This window comes from Hemibagrus wyckioides, linkage group LG16, assembly GCF_019097595.1.
Source record: "Hemibagrus wyckioides isolate EC202008001 linkage group LG16, SWU_Hwy_1.0, whole genome shotgun sequence".
NCBI classification, from domain to species: domain Eukaryota; kingdom Metazoa; phylum Chordata; class Actinopteri; order Siluriformes; family Bagridae; genus Hemibagrus; species Hemibagrus wyckioides.
The window spans coordinates 17,827,501-17,845,000 of NC_080725.1; the positions used below are offsets into that span (position 1 = coordinate 17,827,501).

Genomic DNA, 17,500 nt, shown 5'->3' on the forward strand with positions numbered 1-17,500 from the left:
ATGACCCGATTAATCTGTGTGTGTGTGTGAACGATGGTTTAAGCATAAGCTTCTAATACACCAAACGTGACCTGGATGAGTAACTACATAAAGAGGACAAAGTACATTTTAATATTGCATGAATGTATTGAAAAGATCTCCTCACCTGCAGTGATGCTGTTGCTCATGTTTTCCACTGCAAAGAAAACAGAAAAGAGAGCAGTCAGTTCTCTGTAGACATCATAGCAGCCTGTACGTTCGTAAAGTTTTTAAATAACTTCCGACACTAAAGACGACCAGATTGTTAAAATTCGTCCGGGTCGAATATAGCGCTAAAGCAGGAACACAATGTTCTCTAACAGCTGCAATTACCATCTGTACTCTACAATACAAGAACAAAGTATTCTGGCTTTAGGGATCAACAAGAACTCCTAGCACACTTATTAATGAGCATGATGCCCTTTATTGCAGTTCTGGGAAATGATGTTTGTCGTGGATCTTCAGCCATCAGTCTTTCATCTACATACGTGCTAATGATGTGGATGCAAGTTAGGAAACTTCTGTATCCTTTGTGTTGAAACCACTTTGGGTCTCGCCTGGAGAGATTTTCCATGTGTGCTACCTGAGAAATGTGTAACTATTGCATAGGACGGAGAGGACATCATGGAGAGCTCTAATCTTTAAAACTAACAGCCTTTCTTGCCATGATGGGATTTATTGGAAAGCTTTTTAGGCGGATCAATAAGAGTACTACTATTTAAATACACAGAATCTCATGAGAAACATTTTCCATTTTGTTTTTTTCTGGTATAACTGTTGGCTGTACCTATACTACATGGCCAAAAGTTTGTGGACACCTGCCCTGTCCTTGTTGAAGATCCAAGTATTCCTTTTGTTGTTATAATATCCTTCACTCTACTTAAAAGCCTTTCCCTTATATTTTGGATAGTGATTGTTGGGATTTGCCCAATAAGCCACGCAAGCGTTAGTGAGATCAGGCACTGAGGTTGAGTGAGAACGCCTGATGTTCCAGTTCATCCCAAAGGTGTTCAGTGGGGGTGAGATAGAGTCAGGGCTCTGTGCAGGAGTTCTTCCACTCCAACTTGTCCATGGACATGTCTTCAAGAAGCTCACTTTGTGCACAAGGGAATTCATGCTGGAACATATTTAGATTTTTTTTGGTTCCAAAAACCGGAAATATAAAGACATCAGATTTAATGCAAGTTTGTGGCAACAGCTTACGGTCAGGCGTTCACAAATTTTTGGCCGTGTAGTGTAATTAGCTGAGATATTTCTCCTGATACCTTGTTCTCCACCAAATTGTTGTTGATATGTAGCTTTGAATATCCAAAGCTGCTTTAGTATTCCTAGAGATTTTCTAGGAGCAAATTCCTCACAGAAAATATTTATCTGTGTTACATATCTTATCTGCTACATATCATTTCCAGTGGTCCATTTCCCTGGACCAGACCTGCACACTGCCCCTAAACACTGCTCCTTTTTACTGTGTACTCACCCCAGTTAAACATGTTGTATACCTCTGAGGCCAGCTAATTTACATTTCACTGAAGTTGGTGCAAAATGCATGACAATATCTTTATCCTCATCTCCATTTCCTTAAAAACATTTCGCGCCTCAGACAGAGGAAACCCTACGCCCCGAGTGTCAGGTGTATATTTAGATGTTTGCTGTTTGCCACAGACTGAAGACTCACAGGAGGTGATGTTGTGTTGGTGCTCTCTGTATAAACGCTGCACACGTTCCACCAGCTCCCACTTCTCACAGCAGCCGGAAAAACTCACAAAGTTCCTGGCCAGAATTTCTTTCAGCTGCCGAACAGTTAACAACTCGATGTCATCCTCGCTGGAGAGATCAGAGATAGAGGCTCGAGCCCTCCTCTGAGTCATTGGGCTGGACTGTTTACACATCAACACACACACACACACACAGAGCCAAGTGAGAACAGCGACATGTAAATGTTTAGTCATTCCCTTAACTGAATATGGTGATGATACATTAAATATGTTATACAATTAGTTATACAATTTCATAACAGATGAGATCAGAGACTGATCAAGTTAACTCAGTCAAGTAAACAATATAATCCAGCACACTAACTTGCACTCACTTTTATATGAATATGCGAACTGCTCGTACCAGCCAATTGTTTCAGTAGCAGAACAGATAAATCTATACAGATACAGGTGAAATTGTGAAATGTATGAGTGGCAGTTCTGTGGGTGGAAAAGAGAGAGATCACAGAAGAATGACCAGAGTGTTTTAAAGAAGAACAGGCTACAATAACTCAAATAACCACTTTTTACAACCACGGTGAGCTGAAATGCATCTCAAAACACAGAATTGGTGGTTCAAGTGGTTAAGGCTCTGGGTTGTTGATTGGCGGATCAGGGTTGAAGCCCCAGCACCACCAAACTCCACTGTTGAGCAACTGAGCAAGGTCATTAACCCTCCCTGCTCCAGGGGCAGTGTATCATAGCTGCCTCTGTGTTCTGACCACAACTTCCAAAGCTGGGATATGCGAATTTCACTGTGCTGTAATGTATGTGTGGCGATAATGAAGGCTTCTTGCTGTCAGTTGTTCTTTTTAGAAAACCTTTAGACAGATATGCTACAACAGCAAGAACTACAGTACTTCTGCTAGACGGAGGCTACAGTAAGCAAAGGCTCAGCGAAACTGGACGGCTGAAGGTTGGAAGAAAATCTTTTTCCAGTCTTCAGCTGTCCAGTCTAGTCTTTGCTCATTGGAGCCTCGGAATTTGACGATTGACAGGAACAAACTCTTGACCTGTTTCTGTTTTTTGGCGTTTTGGATAAATTCCAAGAATGAGCCGGGGCACAGGTGTTCCTGTTAAACTGGCCAGCATACTAGGTGAGAAGTCTCTCTGATCTGCTACCGGAAATTGCGTAAACAATGTTCTGGAAATGTAAAGGATTTTAGTTATAACTAGTATGAATAAAAACTTCACCTCTAGTAAATGTTCGTTGTTCTCCAGGGGGAGGAGAGACACAGAGGCAACGTCTCCACAATCCTGTTACAAATCATTATCATCATTAACATTAAAAAAAAATCAGAAAGAAGAGATGTGTATGTTGTGTGTGTGTGTGTGTGTGTATGTTTGTGTACCTGGCTGGTTCCTGAGCTGTTGTTAGTTCTGTGTGTTTCTTCCTGAGGGCCGGAGACAGACAGTGCAGGCTGCTGGGAGGTGGGGGGTGCAGCATCAATGGGCAGGGCTAAAGCAGAGGGCTGGGCTTCAGTGTTTGCCTCCTCAATCTCCTCCACCTCCACCTCCTCCTCCTCCTCCTCCTCCTCCTCCTCCTCCTCTTGAAGATCCACCCCCATGTGTTGCAGCACGAGCTCGACGAGTTCCTCCTTCTCAGTGCATGTATCTGTGCTAATGTCACGCAGTGTGAGGTAGCGGCGCAGATCACGTACTCGCAGGCGCATGAGGCGTGCCCGTTCAAACGCCGTCGCCCACAGGGCGTGGCACACGCAGCAACGCCGCAGGTTCTCCTGCAGCACGCTACAGAGTGCGCAGAAGCTCCGCCCACAGTCTGAACACACGTGCTGCACAAACACAGTTTTATATGCATGTGTGATTCTCTACATATTCAGACACATAACAATTATATATCTAGAGAAGCCTACCTTTCTTCTGAAGACGGAGAAGGCGAGACCACATGCTTTGCACACTGCTCCATTGGAGGGAGGAGGGCTAGATGGTGATTGAGTGGAACTGGTTGAAGGGTAGGCAGAGTAGCCAGCGCCAGGAGCAAATCTGAATGGCCCGGCTCCGCCCCCGAACCCAGCCTGATGGCTTCTGACCGCCCCCGAACCAATCAGATCGTTTAATAAACCACAACACGAAGCCCACATAGAGGCCTAAGAGTGAGAGAGAATGAGATTAAAGTGAAAAAGACAGAGAGAGAGGCAGAAAGACATCCTATGTCAATTGCAATTGTATAGCAATTAGGAAGTTTTCTAATTGGCCTCTTGTGTGTGAGTTCATCACACACAGTGAAGCATTATTACCATTATTTCATACCCTCTGAAGTGCATTTGAATAAAGAGTAGAGAGGTGAATCTCAAATAACTCCCTGCTTGACATATAGTGCATTACACAGGGTGTAGAAACTATTGATTTATTTCATAGACACCGAGACAAGGGGTAGGGAGCTAAACCGAAAATTGCTGCCTCTTAGCTCTACAGAGCGAGCGCGCTGCACAGGATGTAAAAAACCATTATTTCAAACCACACGTAGTGCAGTGGCATAGACAGTCGGAGGCTGAAACCAAACTGCTTAATATAGCGTACTTAAAACATAGAGCGCTGAAGGCTTTATGCAGTTTAGTTAAAATGGAAGTTGAGAGCGAAAACCCAAATGGCACCTATTAGGAATTAAGCACTTAGGGTGAAGATTCACCATTTTATGCCCCAGAGTTTTTCCCTATTGCATACACAAGAAGTTGTTCCCTATTCCACAATTTCATGCTCTACTTAGAATATGTACTGTATGTGTAATCAACCATTGAGTTTTATATTTTATGAAGTTCGACAATTGTATATGTGTAACCACACTTTATTATATATTTAACATTATTATGTAATAAATATAGCATGGTGGGTAACATTGTCTCCTCCCTGCTTCGATCTTGAGTTTAGGCTTACATCTGTATTGCATATTCTCATTGTTTTCATGCTGGTTTCCTCCCAGTTCCACAGTTTCCTCCCAAAAGCATGCCAGTTGGCGGTCTAGCTACACTAAATTACCACAGTGTGTGAATAAGATAATAATAATAATAGTAATAGTAATAAATAATAATAATAATAATTTATACTCTATATATATATCTATCTATCTGTCTAAGAGTGCAAATCTGTGTGGACTGGATCTGTATGTTCCTGGGTTTTATGTACTGGTATACATTTACATCTCTGTGTGTATGTGATCAGTTCTATTAATTAACAATAATCTGTATTAGCTTACTATGGCCTGACTACAAGGCAAATTAACTCTGAAACAATGAGCTTCCTGTTTACATCCTGCACTGCATTCTGGGTAAGGCGCATACAGCTGCATGTGTTGTTTGGTCTGAAAACCTGCTTTATTAAAGAAACCGGATGAAACTGCTGCATGTCTTCTTTCTGGGGGAAAGATGACCTTTAACCTCTGAGAGGTTCATCTACATCTAGCTCTATAGATTGTGAAGGTAAATACTCCAAGTTTGACATTTAACTTTCACACACGTATGCATAAGTGTGTGATAAATAGAAAACATGGTGTGATTAATCACTTTAATCACTTACAGCTTCAAGCACAGGTTCTCATATCTCCTACAATTCAGACACATCATACAAGCACACACACACACACACACACACACACAGACACATATATACATACATATATACATATATATATATATATATATATATATATAATCAATCAGACATAACACATAACATTATGATCTAATATTGACCCGTCATGCACTGTGTATTCTGACACCTTTCTATCAGAACCAGCATTAACTTCTTCAGCAATTTGAGCAACAGTAGCTCGTCTGTTGGATCGGATCACACGGTCCAGCCTTCACTCCCCACGTCCATGACCCTGTCGCCGGTTCACCACTGTTTCCTCCTAGGACCACTTTTGATAGATACTGACCACTGCAGACCGGGAACACCCCACAAGAGCTGCAGTTTTGGAGATGTTCTGATCCAGTGGTCTAGCCATCACAATTTGGCCCTTCGTCAAACTTGCTCAATCCTTACGCTTACCCATTTTTCCTGCTTCTAACACATCAACTTTGAGGACAAAATGTTCACTTGCTGCCTAATATATCCCACCCACTAACAGGTGCCATGATGAGGAGATAATCAGTCTTATTCACTTCACCTCTCATCATAATGTTATGCCTGATCATCGTATGTACGTACGTGTGTGTGTAATATATATATATATATATATATATATATATATATATATATATATATATATATATATATGTATGTGTGTGTGTGTGTGTGTGTGTGTGTGCAAAGAAAAATGATATGTTTACTGATTGTCTTCTGAGTACATTTGCACTCCTATAATTCTGATTTTTCACAACAATTAAGCAAATTTCTAAAATATACAGCAGCGTGTATAGAAAACACACACACACACACACACACAGTGACTCCAGTATTCCCAGAACTGTCTAGTCACACTCATCATCCTTAATGAGTATAATCATTCATAATCATGACTATTATTCTTATGAATGGTTATACGCCGACATTGAGAGACAGCCAGCCAGCTATGTGACCACTGACAGTCTCAGCGTTGCAAAACTCAGCAGATCAAAACACATATCCTGATTTTATCTGACTTATTAGATATACGTCTTGCTGACATTTACATCATCATCATCATCATCATCATCATCATCATTCTAAAAAGCATCACTACTCTGCAAGGAGAGCACAAATAGCGGTCAGCATTGCGCTTTAAATTAGTATAAAATAACTGTATCGTACCTTCATTGCAATTCCACACTGCGGAATTGGTGAAATGTAATAAAAATGACGAGCATTGCAGCGGAATTACTCCATTACGTCTTCTCCGTCTGTGTGTGTGTGTGTGTGTGTGTGTGCAGCCCAGAGCATAACGTCATGGACTAGCGAGGATCCACCAATCAGGACGCAGCAGTAACAGCTGTTCTCTGCAGCCGCCAATAGCGTTTGATGGGTGGGGATTGTTGTGCGCGTGCACAGAGAGATACAGGTGATGACGCAGAGCGGCTATCAGACCGGCTAGAAATTCCTGCTAATATAATTTCAACTGTTGTTCTTCTTCTGTGTTTGTTTTGGTCAGCAGAATCGAAACTACGGTGAAATAAAACACTTCTTGAGTTTAAAATACTTGAGTATTATGACAAATACTGATATATGCTTTAGAAACCCCCCCCCAAACAACAACAACAACAACAAAACAAAAACAAAATAAAAAAACAGGCACTGCATAAATTTTGGTCAGTCAAGTAACTTCACCCTGAAACACAATAAATATATTTATATCGAGATATTTGCGATGTGCTCACTGATGCTGGCGCAAAATTTGATAGTTGGTGTTGGCGCTGACGTCATAGGGGGCGGGTTTTTTTTTAGAACAATTACAATGACCTTTTTTCTTGTAATTGCTCATCACCAAATAGTAAAAGCCTAAGACCTAAGACAAAAAAGGCATCCATCCATCCATCCATGTTCTGTTTTTCATTTCACAAGTTGGACATGCCCAGATAGGAAATGACATCATTCCAAGCTGCAAATTACCATTTACTCTATATTGCCAAAAGTTTTGGGACACCCCTCCAAATCATTGAATTCAGATGTTGTTATTTTCAGGGGTTGGGCTTGGCCCCTTAGTTCCAGTGGTTTTAATGCTTCAGCCTACAAAGACATTCTGGACAATTTCATGCTCCCAGCTTGGTTGGAACAGTTTGAGGATGACCCCTTCCTGTTCCAACATGACTGTACACCAGTGACCAAAGCAAGGTCCATAAAAGCATGGATGAGTGAGTTTGGTGTGGAGCGAGTCCTGACCACAACCTGATAGAACACCTTTGGGATGAGACTGTGAGCCAGGCCTCCTTGTGCAACATCAGGTCCTGACCTCACAAATACGCTTCTAGAGGAATGGTCAAACATTCCCATAAACATGCTCCAAAACCTTGTGGAAAGCCTTCCCAGAAGACTTGAAGCTGTTATAGCTGTAAAGGGTGGGACTACTCCATATACATGTAAAGGCAGACGTCCCAGTTTTGGCCTGGCTCTCAGTCTCCAACGTTTAATGATATTGATGAGAAAGCCAACGTAGGAAGAACACAGCAACTCAGATTTCCAGAATGTAATGCAACTATATCACAGATTTGTGTTGAGTTATAGCAGAGTTATGGTTGCTACTAATTCTTTAAATAACTTGTCCTATATTTGACTTTTGCTTTGGGATGTTCCCAAAGGAATTCCAGCTTTGATTTCTCTGTCGTTTGTTCACACTATTCTCTGATTTTTTTTTAAGTAGCCAGGAATTTGTGTGCCTGTTGCTCTGTTTTGCCAATATTAAGAGATTGTAAAGAAATACTCTGCCACCTACAGGTGTTCAATATAACTACATGTCAGCAAATTGATTCAAATTCCAAAATTTTCATTCACTCATTTTCAGTAAATGCTTTATCCTGGTGAAGGTCACGGTGGATCCGGAGTCTATCCAAGAACACTGGGGCTGGAATACATCGTTGATGAATACATTATCACTGTATTCATTGATAAAGACTTCAGGGCACTTTTGGATGTTGCTCTGGAGAAGGGTCGTCTGCCAAATGTAAATGTAAAAAATATAAATAAATGCAATTTGGATGGGATGACAGTACATTGCAGAGCACTACACAAACACACACACACACACACACACACAGACACACACCAAGGGGTCATTCCGCCATTCCATCTACATCTATTTTACTATATAAAAGGATAGAATAAATGATCCCACATCTGTTTTAGTATATTTTCAGATTGAACCCTCTCATAAAAATTGCTATTGCTATACACAATCAGAAATACTGACACACTTTGTTAAATAAACAAATAAAACAGTCAATGATTGACACTAAAGCAGCCCTAAATCATCAACGATCCCCTGCATATTTTACAGTGAGTATGAGTCCTCTTTTTTTTATATATATATTTCTCTCAAAATCTATTATAATTATAATTTAAAACATAGGATTGCCACTAACTTGGACATGCGTCAAGCTAATTTTTGCTTATTCATTTCAAGTATGCCAGCAATTCTAGAGCTGACTAGCCTCAGATCGGCTGAAGTCCACAACCTCAGCTAGTGCCATTGCCTCCAGAGACCACAGGAGAAGGATCGCTGGATGTGCTAAAAAAGAAAAAACCATCCTGCACACCGTAGAGATACATTCTGTCCTCAGGTTGGCAAGATCCAGATCCCCAGAGACCACAGAAACCACTCACCAGTTTCATTTCCCTTTCCACTTTGCATCAGTTGAATCTTTTCCTGATTGAACGTCACATGCTTTGAGTGTGGGTTCGTGCTTGCTGTTGATCTTATTGTATCACATGGGAGTGCTTTCAACGCGTCTCTATCTCTGACACACGTATACATACAATCGAGATAGGTCATAATCTCCTGCCATATGCTTGACTAAGCGAATACACAGAAGGACTGGACAGCTATAGATGTGTGTGTGCGTGCATATATTAGGACAAAGTAAGTAGCATGAGTAAAAATGCCTCTCTGTCTCTGTGAATGTGAGTCAGTTTGGATTAAAGGCTTAGCTGTATTACCTGATGCATCACCTCAGATCAGATTAAGAATATTAAGTCCTCTCACTGTGCCCTTGAGTAGCAAAATCCTTTCACGATAACACAGTTTCCATAAACAGCACTGCCTGATGTCTCTTGAGCTTCCGGTCATATATCAGCAGCGGCTTTACTTGCTCGATGTTCACTGTGTCATTGTAGAAATGGAACCAGTGCATTACATTAAATTATTAAATTTTGTTTTGATGTTCATTAACTGTACACCGAATATTATGAGCAGTGAGAGGTGAAGTGAATAACACTGATGATCTCCTCATCATGGCACCTGTTAGTGGGTGGGATATATCAGGCAGCAAGTGAACATTTTGTCCTCAAAGTTGATGTGTTAGAAGCAGGAAAAATGGGCAAGCGTAAGGATTTGAGCGAGTTTGACAAGGACCAAATTGTGATGGCTAGACAATTGGATCAGAGCATCTCCAAAACTGCAGCTCTGGTGGGGTGTTCCCGGTCTGCAGTGGTCAGTATCTATCAAAAGTGGTCCAAGGAAGGAGCAGTGGTGAACCGGCGACAGGGTCATGGACGACCAAGGCTCACAGATGCACATGGAGAGTGAAGGCTCCGATCCAACAGACCTTCTACTGTTGCTTGAATTGCTGAAGAAGTTAATGCTGGTTCTGATAGAAAGGTGTCAGAATACACAGTGCATCACAGTTTGTTGTGTTTTGGCAGCAAAACGAGGACCAACACAATATCTTAATGTTATGCTTGATCGGTGTATATCTTTGCTTTGTTTAATATCAATTATACACAATATTTATTAACTACACAGGCATCAAATAGTAGAAAGACAGTATATGTGTCTGTATGATGTTCTGTTTTTATCCTGTTATTTTTCTATGTCAATGCTATACAGTATGTCAGAGTTTCTACTTTAGGTCTTGTAATGTGTTTAATTGAGCCCACTGACTGTTAACGTCTCAGAAAATATATTGGTGCCTTAAATACAAACCCAACAAAGTAAGTCTATGTTTACTGTTCTAAAAGATTACATGCCTTACAAAAACAAGGTATGTAAAGTATCAATAACCCCTTATAACTAAATAACACCGAATTTTGTTTTATTCTTTCTGATACGCAGTAAACCTAGAAACCAAATGGGATTCATGCTTTTAATTCAGTCTGTGTTCAGAATCAATTGGAGATCTTCTTACACTAAGGTCAAGATATAACAGTCTTAAAGAGACAGTAACTCAACCGTTTAATTCTGAGGTGTAAAGAAACGTTGGGAAATGGCCATGTAAATATAAATTATAGTTAATGTTAATGTTAGAAGTGGACTTATAATACTTATAATGTATAATACAATCACAGTGGCACTAGCCAGTCGTGGTCATAAGTGATCTCATGTATGTGTAAAAGGGCAGACAGCACTTTCCTCGTGTTAATACTACTACTACTACTAATAATACTTTTTATTTATAGGCGCCTTTCTAGTCACTCAAGGTCACCATACAAGTTCAAACAAATAACTTGTACAAGTTCAAGTTCAAACAAATAATAAATAATATAATAACAGTAAACGACATCGATCCATCCATTTTCTATACCCGGTTAATTATTAGGGTCACAGAGATCTGCTGGAGCCTATCCCAGCACACATTGGGCAAAAGACAGGGGTTCACCCTGGACAGATCTCCAGTCCATCACAGGGCCACACATATAGGCAATTAAGAACTACCAATCAACCTAATGTACATGTTTTTGGACTGTGGAAGGAAACCGGAGTACCCCCATGCAGGCATGGGGAGAACATGCAAACTCCACACAGAAAGGCCCCTGCCTGTTCGAACCCAGGATTCAATCCCAGTATCTTCTTGCTGTGAGGCACCAATGCTAACCACTAAGCCACCGTACTACAGCAACAAGCCGTGACGGACCGGAGACTGGAGAGTTTATGCTGTTTCTGCGCCAAGTAAAAAGAGGAAAACATTTTTTATCCACTATACTTCAGGTACTGTCCAGATTTTATGTATTTATTTATTTTATTTACGTCTTTACTGCTTTAATTTCTCAGTGATTTTTTTAATCTGGCGCAATAATTGATAATAGAATAATATCATATTTATATTAACAAAACATGCTACTTAAGTATAAAAAAAATATTTTATTATTGAATAAACTTCAACTATGCAAGGTGTGTAGAGAATAGCACGATGGGAAACTTGAACGATGAAACTTAAAAGGCAGCCACTTCATGTTTAGGTACTTTGAAACAGGAGCTTTGGGGGCAAAAAATCCTCTCATTGAAGGCTCATAGATTCTATTTACTGTCCACAAAGGTCCTATTAGGCCAGTCGAGACATTTTGATTAGCTGGGGTTTGCTTCTTTAGTTTTAACTGGAGCTCTGAGGTTAATGCGGCTAATAAAGAAATAAAGAAAGCTAAAAGCGTAGCACTGAGCAGAAAACATTAAGGCTGACAACTGTTTAAAAATTATGGAACCTTTTTATTACACTGACAGAAACATGTAATGAAGCCTGAAGTAGAACTGACCCACCCGAGGTTCCTAGGTAGAGTTACAGCTGCCATTTATATTTTCTCCTATTTAATTTGGCTTCTGTCTGCAGCCTCACGAGAGTCTCCACCAGTAACAGACTCTACCATTTACAGCTTGCACCATCTGCAGCCTCCATCCACAACCTGCTCTGTTTACAGACTTCAGCTAACATCCTCCACCATCTACAGCTTCAATCAACAACCTCTTCCTTCTACAACGACATTATCCACCAGCTACAACCTCTTATATTCAACAATCTACAGCCTGCATCATATCCAGGCTCTTTCAACAACCTCCACCATCTACAGCCTCCATCTCCAGCTTAAATCATCTACAACCTTCACTACACTTCAGTCTGCATCATCTACAGCTTCATCTTCAGCATTCACCAACAACCTCCACCATTTACAGCCTCCAGCTAACAACCTCCACCATTTACAGCCTTCTTCAACAACCTCCACCATCTACAGCCTCCTTCAACAACCTCCTCAAAGCAACATCAGCATCCTCCACCATCTACAGCCTCCTTCAACAACCTCCTCCTTCTACAGCTACATTCCCCACTATCTACAACCTCCTCTAATCAACTTCCACCATCTACAGCCTGCATCATCTCCATTCTCCATCAACAACCTTCACCATCTCCAGCCTCCATCTCCAGCCTTAATCATCTACAACCATCATTCTACATCATTTACAGCTCCATCTTCAGCATTCACCAACAACTTCCACCATTTACATAGCCTTCATCTATTTCCATCCTACAGCATCTACAGCCTTTATTTACAAACTCCGTGTAATGTGATTGAGAATATTTTGGTAAATTGTTTGTGTTTATTTGATGAGTTGTGGGTAAAGGTGGGTATCGGGTATCACACTTTCATGTATTTGTAAGAAACTTGACACAAAAATTGCTCCAGATTATTTATTTCACTTTATCCTGTCCTCGGCAGGTACTATGCTACCGTGCACCCTCTGAAGAAGCGGATCTCGGCGATGGCGCGTGCGCGCATGCTGTGTGCGATCTGGCTGCCACGTGCGCTTCGAAGAGGACGACCTGACCATCTGCGAGGAGTTCTGGCTCGGATAGGAGACCCAGCGGCTCGTTTATGCCTACAGCACGCTGCTCCTCAGCTATATATTGCCTCTGGCAACGGTGTGCGCGTCCTGATTGTGCATCTCCGTCAAACTGCGAGCCGGCATGACGCCGGGCAACTGGACGCGCCGGACCAGAACGCTGCCCAGCGCGCGCATGAACGCAAGATATTCCGTCTGGTCACTCTGCTGGTGGCTGCCTATCCATGTCTTCACATCTGGCTCATCGGCTTACTCATCCAGCTGCTTTATCACCTCTGCGCGATGAGCTCGTGCTGCTGCAACCCGTTCCGCACCGAACTGCGCAAACTGTTCCCCTGCAGACGGCGATGCTGCAATTCCTCCGTTTCCGATGGCTAATGTGGTCCTATGATAATAGTTAAACCTGTATAACTACAGTATTGTGTAAAAAAAAAAAAAAAATCACTTTAACAGAACCACCCCAAGACGCGCGCACCCGCAATGTATCATGATTGCGCACAAGTAGCTGATAGCTTTCTGGTAACACCCTCACTCCGTTTCTGACATAAATTTGCATCTTACCACATTGATGTAATGAAGCTAACCTCACTGAGACTTTCATTAGCAAGGCCTCTTAAATATTGATTACTGACATTGTTGAAAAAAAAAAAACACGCTCTTAATTGTTGTCTGAAATCTACTGTGTTTGTGTGATGTCTTAAAGTTCACAGATTACAGCTACTGCATTAAAAGAATCGTTTGCAGACATGAAAACGATCAGCAACATCCATTCCAGAAACAAAGAGCATTCTGTGTGGGTTTTTTGGAGAGTGGAAAATGCTAAAAACAGAGCTGTGAAATCCTCAAGGTCAGTGAACAGGATGTAATCTTGCATTCCTGCAGGAGGCAGAACAAACACAGCACAGGCAGACACACACACACACACACATACACACACACAAAGCAGGGAGTTTAACACTGCATCTATTCTTTGTACTGTTTATCTTACGCAGGGTTTCAGGAACCCCGGTATCTATCTCAGGGGACACACGGAGCACAAGGCAGGGGACACCCAGGGCAGGGGGCCAACCACACACACACTACAGATAACAATCAGCCTATATGTCTTTGAAACAGGGGAGGAAACCTTCAGAGAACATGAAAACTTTATACACACACACACAGGGCAGTGGCGAAAATCAAACCCCTGGATAAATGTTTGTTATAATTACAGTAGATCATAAAATGTTTCTTGCTGGATAGATCATCAGATTATGCTGATCTTACCACTGGCATCCTTAAAACACCAAGATCATTTTTTTATATTACACTTATAAAGTATGTTTCTATGTTGGTTCTAAGCCTAAAGAGGTTCTTGAACACAACAATTCCAAGAGGAGTTCCTGTTCCTGCAGAAACCATGACCATTACTGAAAATAATAGCAGTTGTGCAATACCGATATCATCCAAAGTGCAGAATAGAAATACTGTGAACATGCTGCATGGTCAGGGGTCATCTCCAAAAAGAAATTCACTGTAATGCAACATATAAAGGCTTTCTTCCTCATCTGATATAAAGACCCATTATAGTAATTCTAACCTCCAATAGTTACTGATTTTTACAAATATACTGACGGAAGTAGGAAGTAAATCTGGCTCTGGTCTCTAAAAACAAACCCTAATGATCATCATGAGTGTGAGGTGCCTTTGCTTAACCTGAAGGAAAGCACGTCTAACTCGTTCAATCAGGGAGCAAAACTACCCTGAATAGAACGAAAAGACTACAACTGCAAGAAATAATGTCATGTTCGAATATATATATATATATTTTTTGAATAATTCATCTTCCACAAGCCATTTTCCAATTACAGTTCAGTAAAAAAATAAATAAATTGACACACAATCAGTTAGTAGAGTAATTTCTATACATACATACAAAAATACCATGCTTCTGTTGATCCTGCTGCATTTGTCTGGTTTGAACAGCTACAGCAGGACAAAGGACCATCCACATCCCTCATACTCAGTGGTGTGCACTAAAGGGTGCTTAGTAAAGCTAGTTTAAAGTGCATTTTGCAAAAGTACTCAGTGTTCATTGACAAAAGAGCTGAAAAATACATGACAAACCAAAAGAAAAAAACTAGTTTAATTTGAATCCTTCATCAGTTTCTTCTGTATCTTCTGATAGAGCTTCACTTCATCCGGCGAGCGAATGTACGATTCTATCTCCGTGTCTGATATATTCTCGTCTCCAGTGACGTCCGGCCCGGGGGAATAGGGTCTCGGACGCTTTGTGTTCCTTGCTGAAGGGGGCAGGAAAAGGTGTCTTTTACCCCAGTGCACTTCTTCAGAGGAGGCTGCGCTCTGTTCCTCAGCATCCTCTTTGAGTTCAGAGCTCCTCACGGCCTGCAGCATCAACGTTCTACGGTATGAAAGGATATCGTCAACCAGTGTGCAGACGGAACCGGGCTCGACGGTGCCTCCTCTGAGCCAGGGCAGGGCACGGCCTAGTTTACACAGCTCCTCCCTCAGCTCACGAACACGCTGCCCCGCTGTCACCCGTCGAGTCACTCTCGACTGCTTCAGATTGGCTATTTCACAGAACTTATTCAGTGTGTACTTCATACGGGCCTGTTTCACAAAACACACACACTGTAAGAGAGAATCTTAATCGAATTTGTTTTAATGTTCTTTCAAAGCATTAATTCAGTAATACAAACAAAAAAACCCCAAACTACTTAATCTTGGGTGGATAATCTGCATGTAATCTGTATACCAAACTCAAATATAACTTTGAGGCCCATCAGGCGACATGCATGAGTGAGCCTCATTACACATAGAACTACACAAAATTGATTTTCCTAACTGCCTTATGGAAATGCTCCTGTGAATGATTTATGAATGTCTTTGTTCATATCCAGCTTGATAAATGAGGTCCGTTGTGGTTAATTGTGTTTGCAAAGCCGGTAATCAGTCATTCGATATGGACTACTGTTACTTTTAAGATTAACTGTGATTAATGTAAATGTAGGTAGGCAACATTATTAGAGCAGCAAGACAATGTCATTATAACTGTTGTGTTTGGAAAGTGCCATAAGTGTAACTGTCTTCTGGGCAAATATGAAAGTGTGTGTGCTCGTTTTTAAAGAGCAAATGGTATTTCAGAAGCTTCTGTGTGTGTGTGTGTGAGAGAGAGAGAACTCACCATGGGTTTAAGAGACTGCCAGGCTACATACACACACGCGGTGAGGAGGGGCAACGGTTTGCGTCCGGTCACTAACCACATGTCAGTGGCCAGCTCCAACAGCGCAGTGCTCCGCTTCACCAAACTCTCTACAGACTCCGCAAAGACATCAGGAACATCACTGGGGCTCAGCTTGTACCTAACACACACACACACACTTTACTTACATCCATGTGTATTACTGAAACTAAAAAACACTGTGGTTTACATGGTCATCATTTTTGCCGACTCTGAGCCTATTATTTTATTCTAGTTTATGCAGCTGTAACCATTAGTTATTGGTTTACAATAAAAATCTGTAAGAGGTTGTTTATACAAAGTTGTTGCTTCATCATCATCATCAGCATTATTACTTGTGACAGTAGTTGTGTAATAAATGCATGTACTTTTATTAATTAGAAAGGTTTTTTACTCACTGTGTGTGTGTGTGTGTGTGTGAAGTACTGTTTTAGGTGGGTTCTGTAAACAATGAACTATTGACTTCCAATTGAAATATATTGAGGGACCATTAATCAGCTGCTGTGATTTAAACTCAGGAGAACTGCATACTTCTGGTTGGACTCAGTATAATCACACACACACTTCTTTCTTTACTTTAGCGCAGTAGTGTCAGGTCTTCGGTGTGTCTCTCAGGGTAAAATCAGACCCAAATGCAGGGATAACAAAAACCATGATTTATTAACAAATAAGACAGAAACAGGAAACACTGGGAAAACAACTAGGCTAGAAATGAAACTCGAAGACAAGGATTCGGCACTGCAAAGCACAACGTGGCAGGGATAAATAGGGGAACCATTTACAAACACATAAGGAACAGGTGTGCAGAGGCGGGGGTAGGAATCTATGGCTAAGACACGTGAACAGGAAACATGACACAAAACAAAAACATACACTGCCGAAAAGAACTCAAGCATCCCGGCGGCGAAAGTCCAAGCATAACCCTGACAAGTAGTCTCTTCAGGAAACAGGTATATGGTTATGAGATATATATTATGGGTGTAACGATACACTCCAATTCAATTTGCGGTACTGGCTTCACAATATTGATTCGATTCTGAGAATACTTTTTTTTCCATTGTCTGTACCGCTCATCCGATCTATTCTCAGGTCACGGGGAGCCTGTGCCTATCTCAGGCGTCATCGGGCATCAAGGCAGGATACACCCTGGACCAGTGAGTGTGTGCCTGTGTGTGTGTGTGCCCTGTGATGTCTGTCTGCAGTCACACACTAATGGGCAATTTAGCGACTCCAATCAGCCTAGAAGCATGTCTTTGGACTGTGGGAGGAAACCGGAGTACCCAGAGGAAACCC

At 41.4% G+C, this 17,500-nt stretch overlaps 2 protein-coding genes across 4 annotated transcripts in view; both read right to left on the minus strand.

Moving 5' to 3' along the window:
• The window catches only part of rnf34b (ring finger protein 34b), a 13,446-nt gene extending 6,792 nt beyond the window's left edge, over positions 1–6,654 (minus strand). For both annotated transcript variants that reach the window (XM_058412505.1, XM_058412506.1), the window contains exons 1-6: positions 6,522–6,654; positions 3,647–3,880; positions 3,125–3,565; positions 2,967–3,029; positions 1,694–1,895; positions 146–175 (exon numbers count right to left, since the gene is read on the minus strand). In XM_058412505.1, the coding sequence (XP_058268488.1) occupies positions 146–175; positions 1,694–1,895; positions 2,967–3,029; positions 3,125–3,565; positions 3,647–3,880; positions 6,522–6,527 (976 nt within the window). In that variant the 5' untranslated portion in view covers positions 6,528–6,654. The remainder of the gene's footprint in view (positions 1–145; positions 176–1,693; positions 1,896–2,966; positions 3,030–3,124; positions 3,566–3,646; positions 3,881–6,521) is intronic.
• Positions 6,655–14,752: 8,098 nt separating this feature from the next.
• brf2 (BRF2 RNA polymerase III transcription initiation factor subunit) overlaps positions 14,753–17,500 on the minus strand; it is a 5,429-nt gene continuing 2,681 nt past the window's right edge. For both annotated transcript variants that reach the window (XM_058411039.1, XM_058411040.1), the window contains exons 6-7: positions 16,151–16,328; positions 14,753–15,576 (exon numbers count right to left, since the gene is read on the minus strand). In XM_058411039.1, the coding sequence (XP_058267022.1) occupies positions 15,091–15,576; positions 16,151–16,328 (664 nt within the window). In that variant the 3' untranslated portion in view covers positions 14,753–15,090. The remainder of the gene's footprint in view (positions 15,577–16,150; positions 16,329–17,500) is intronic.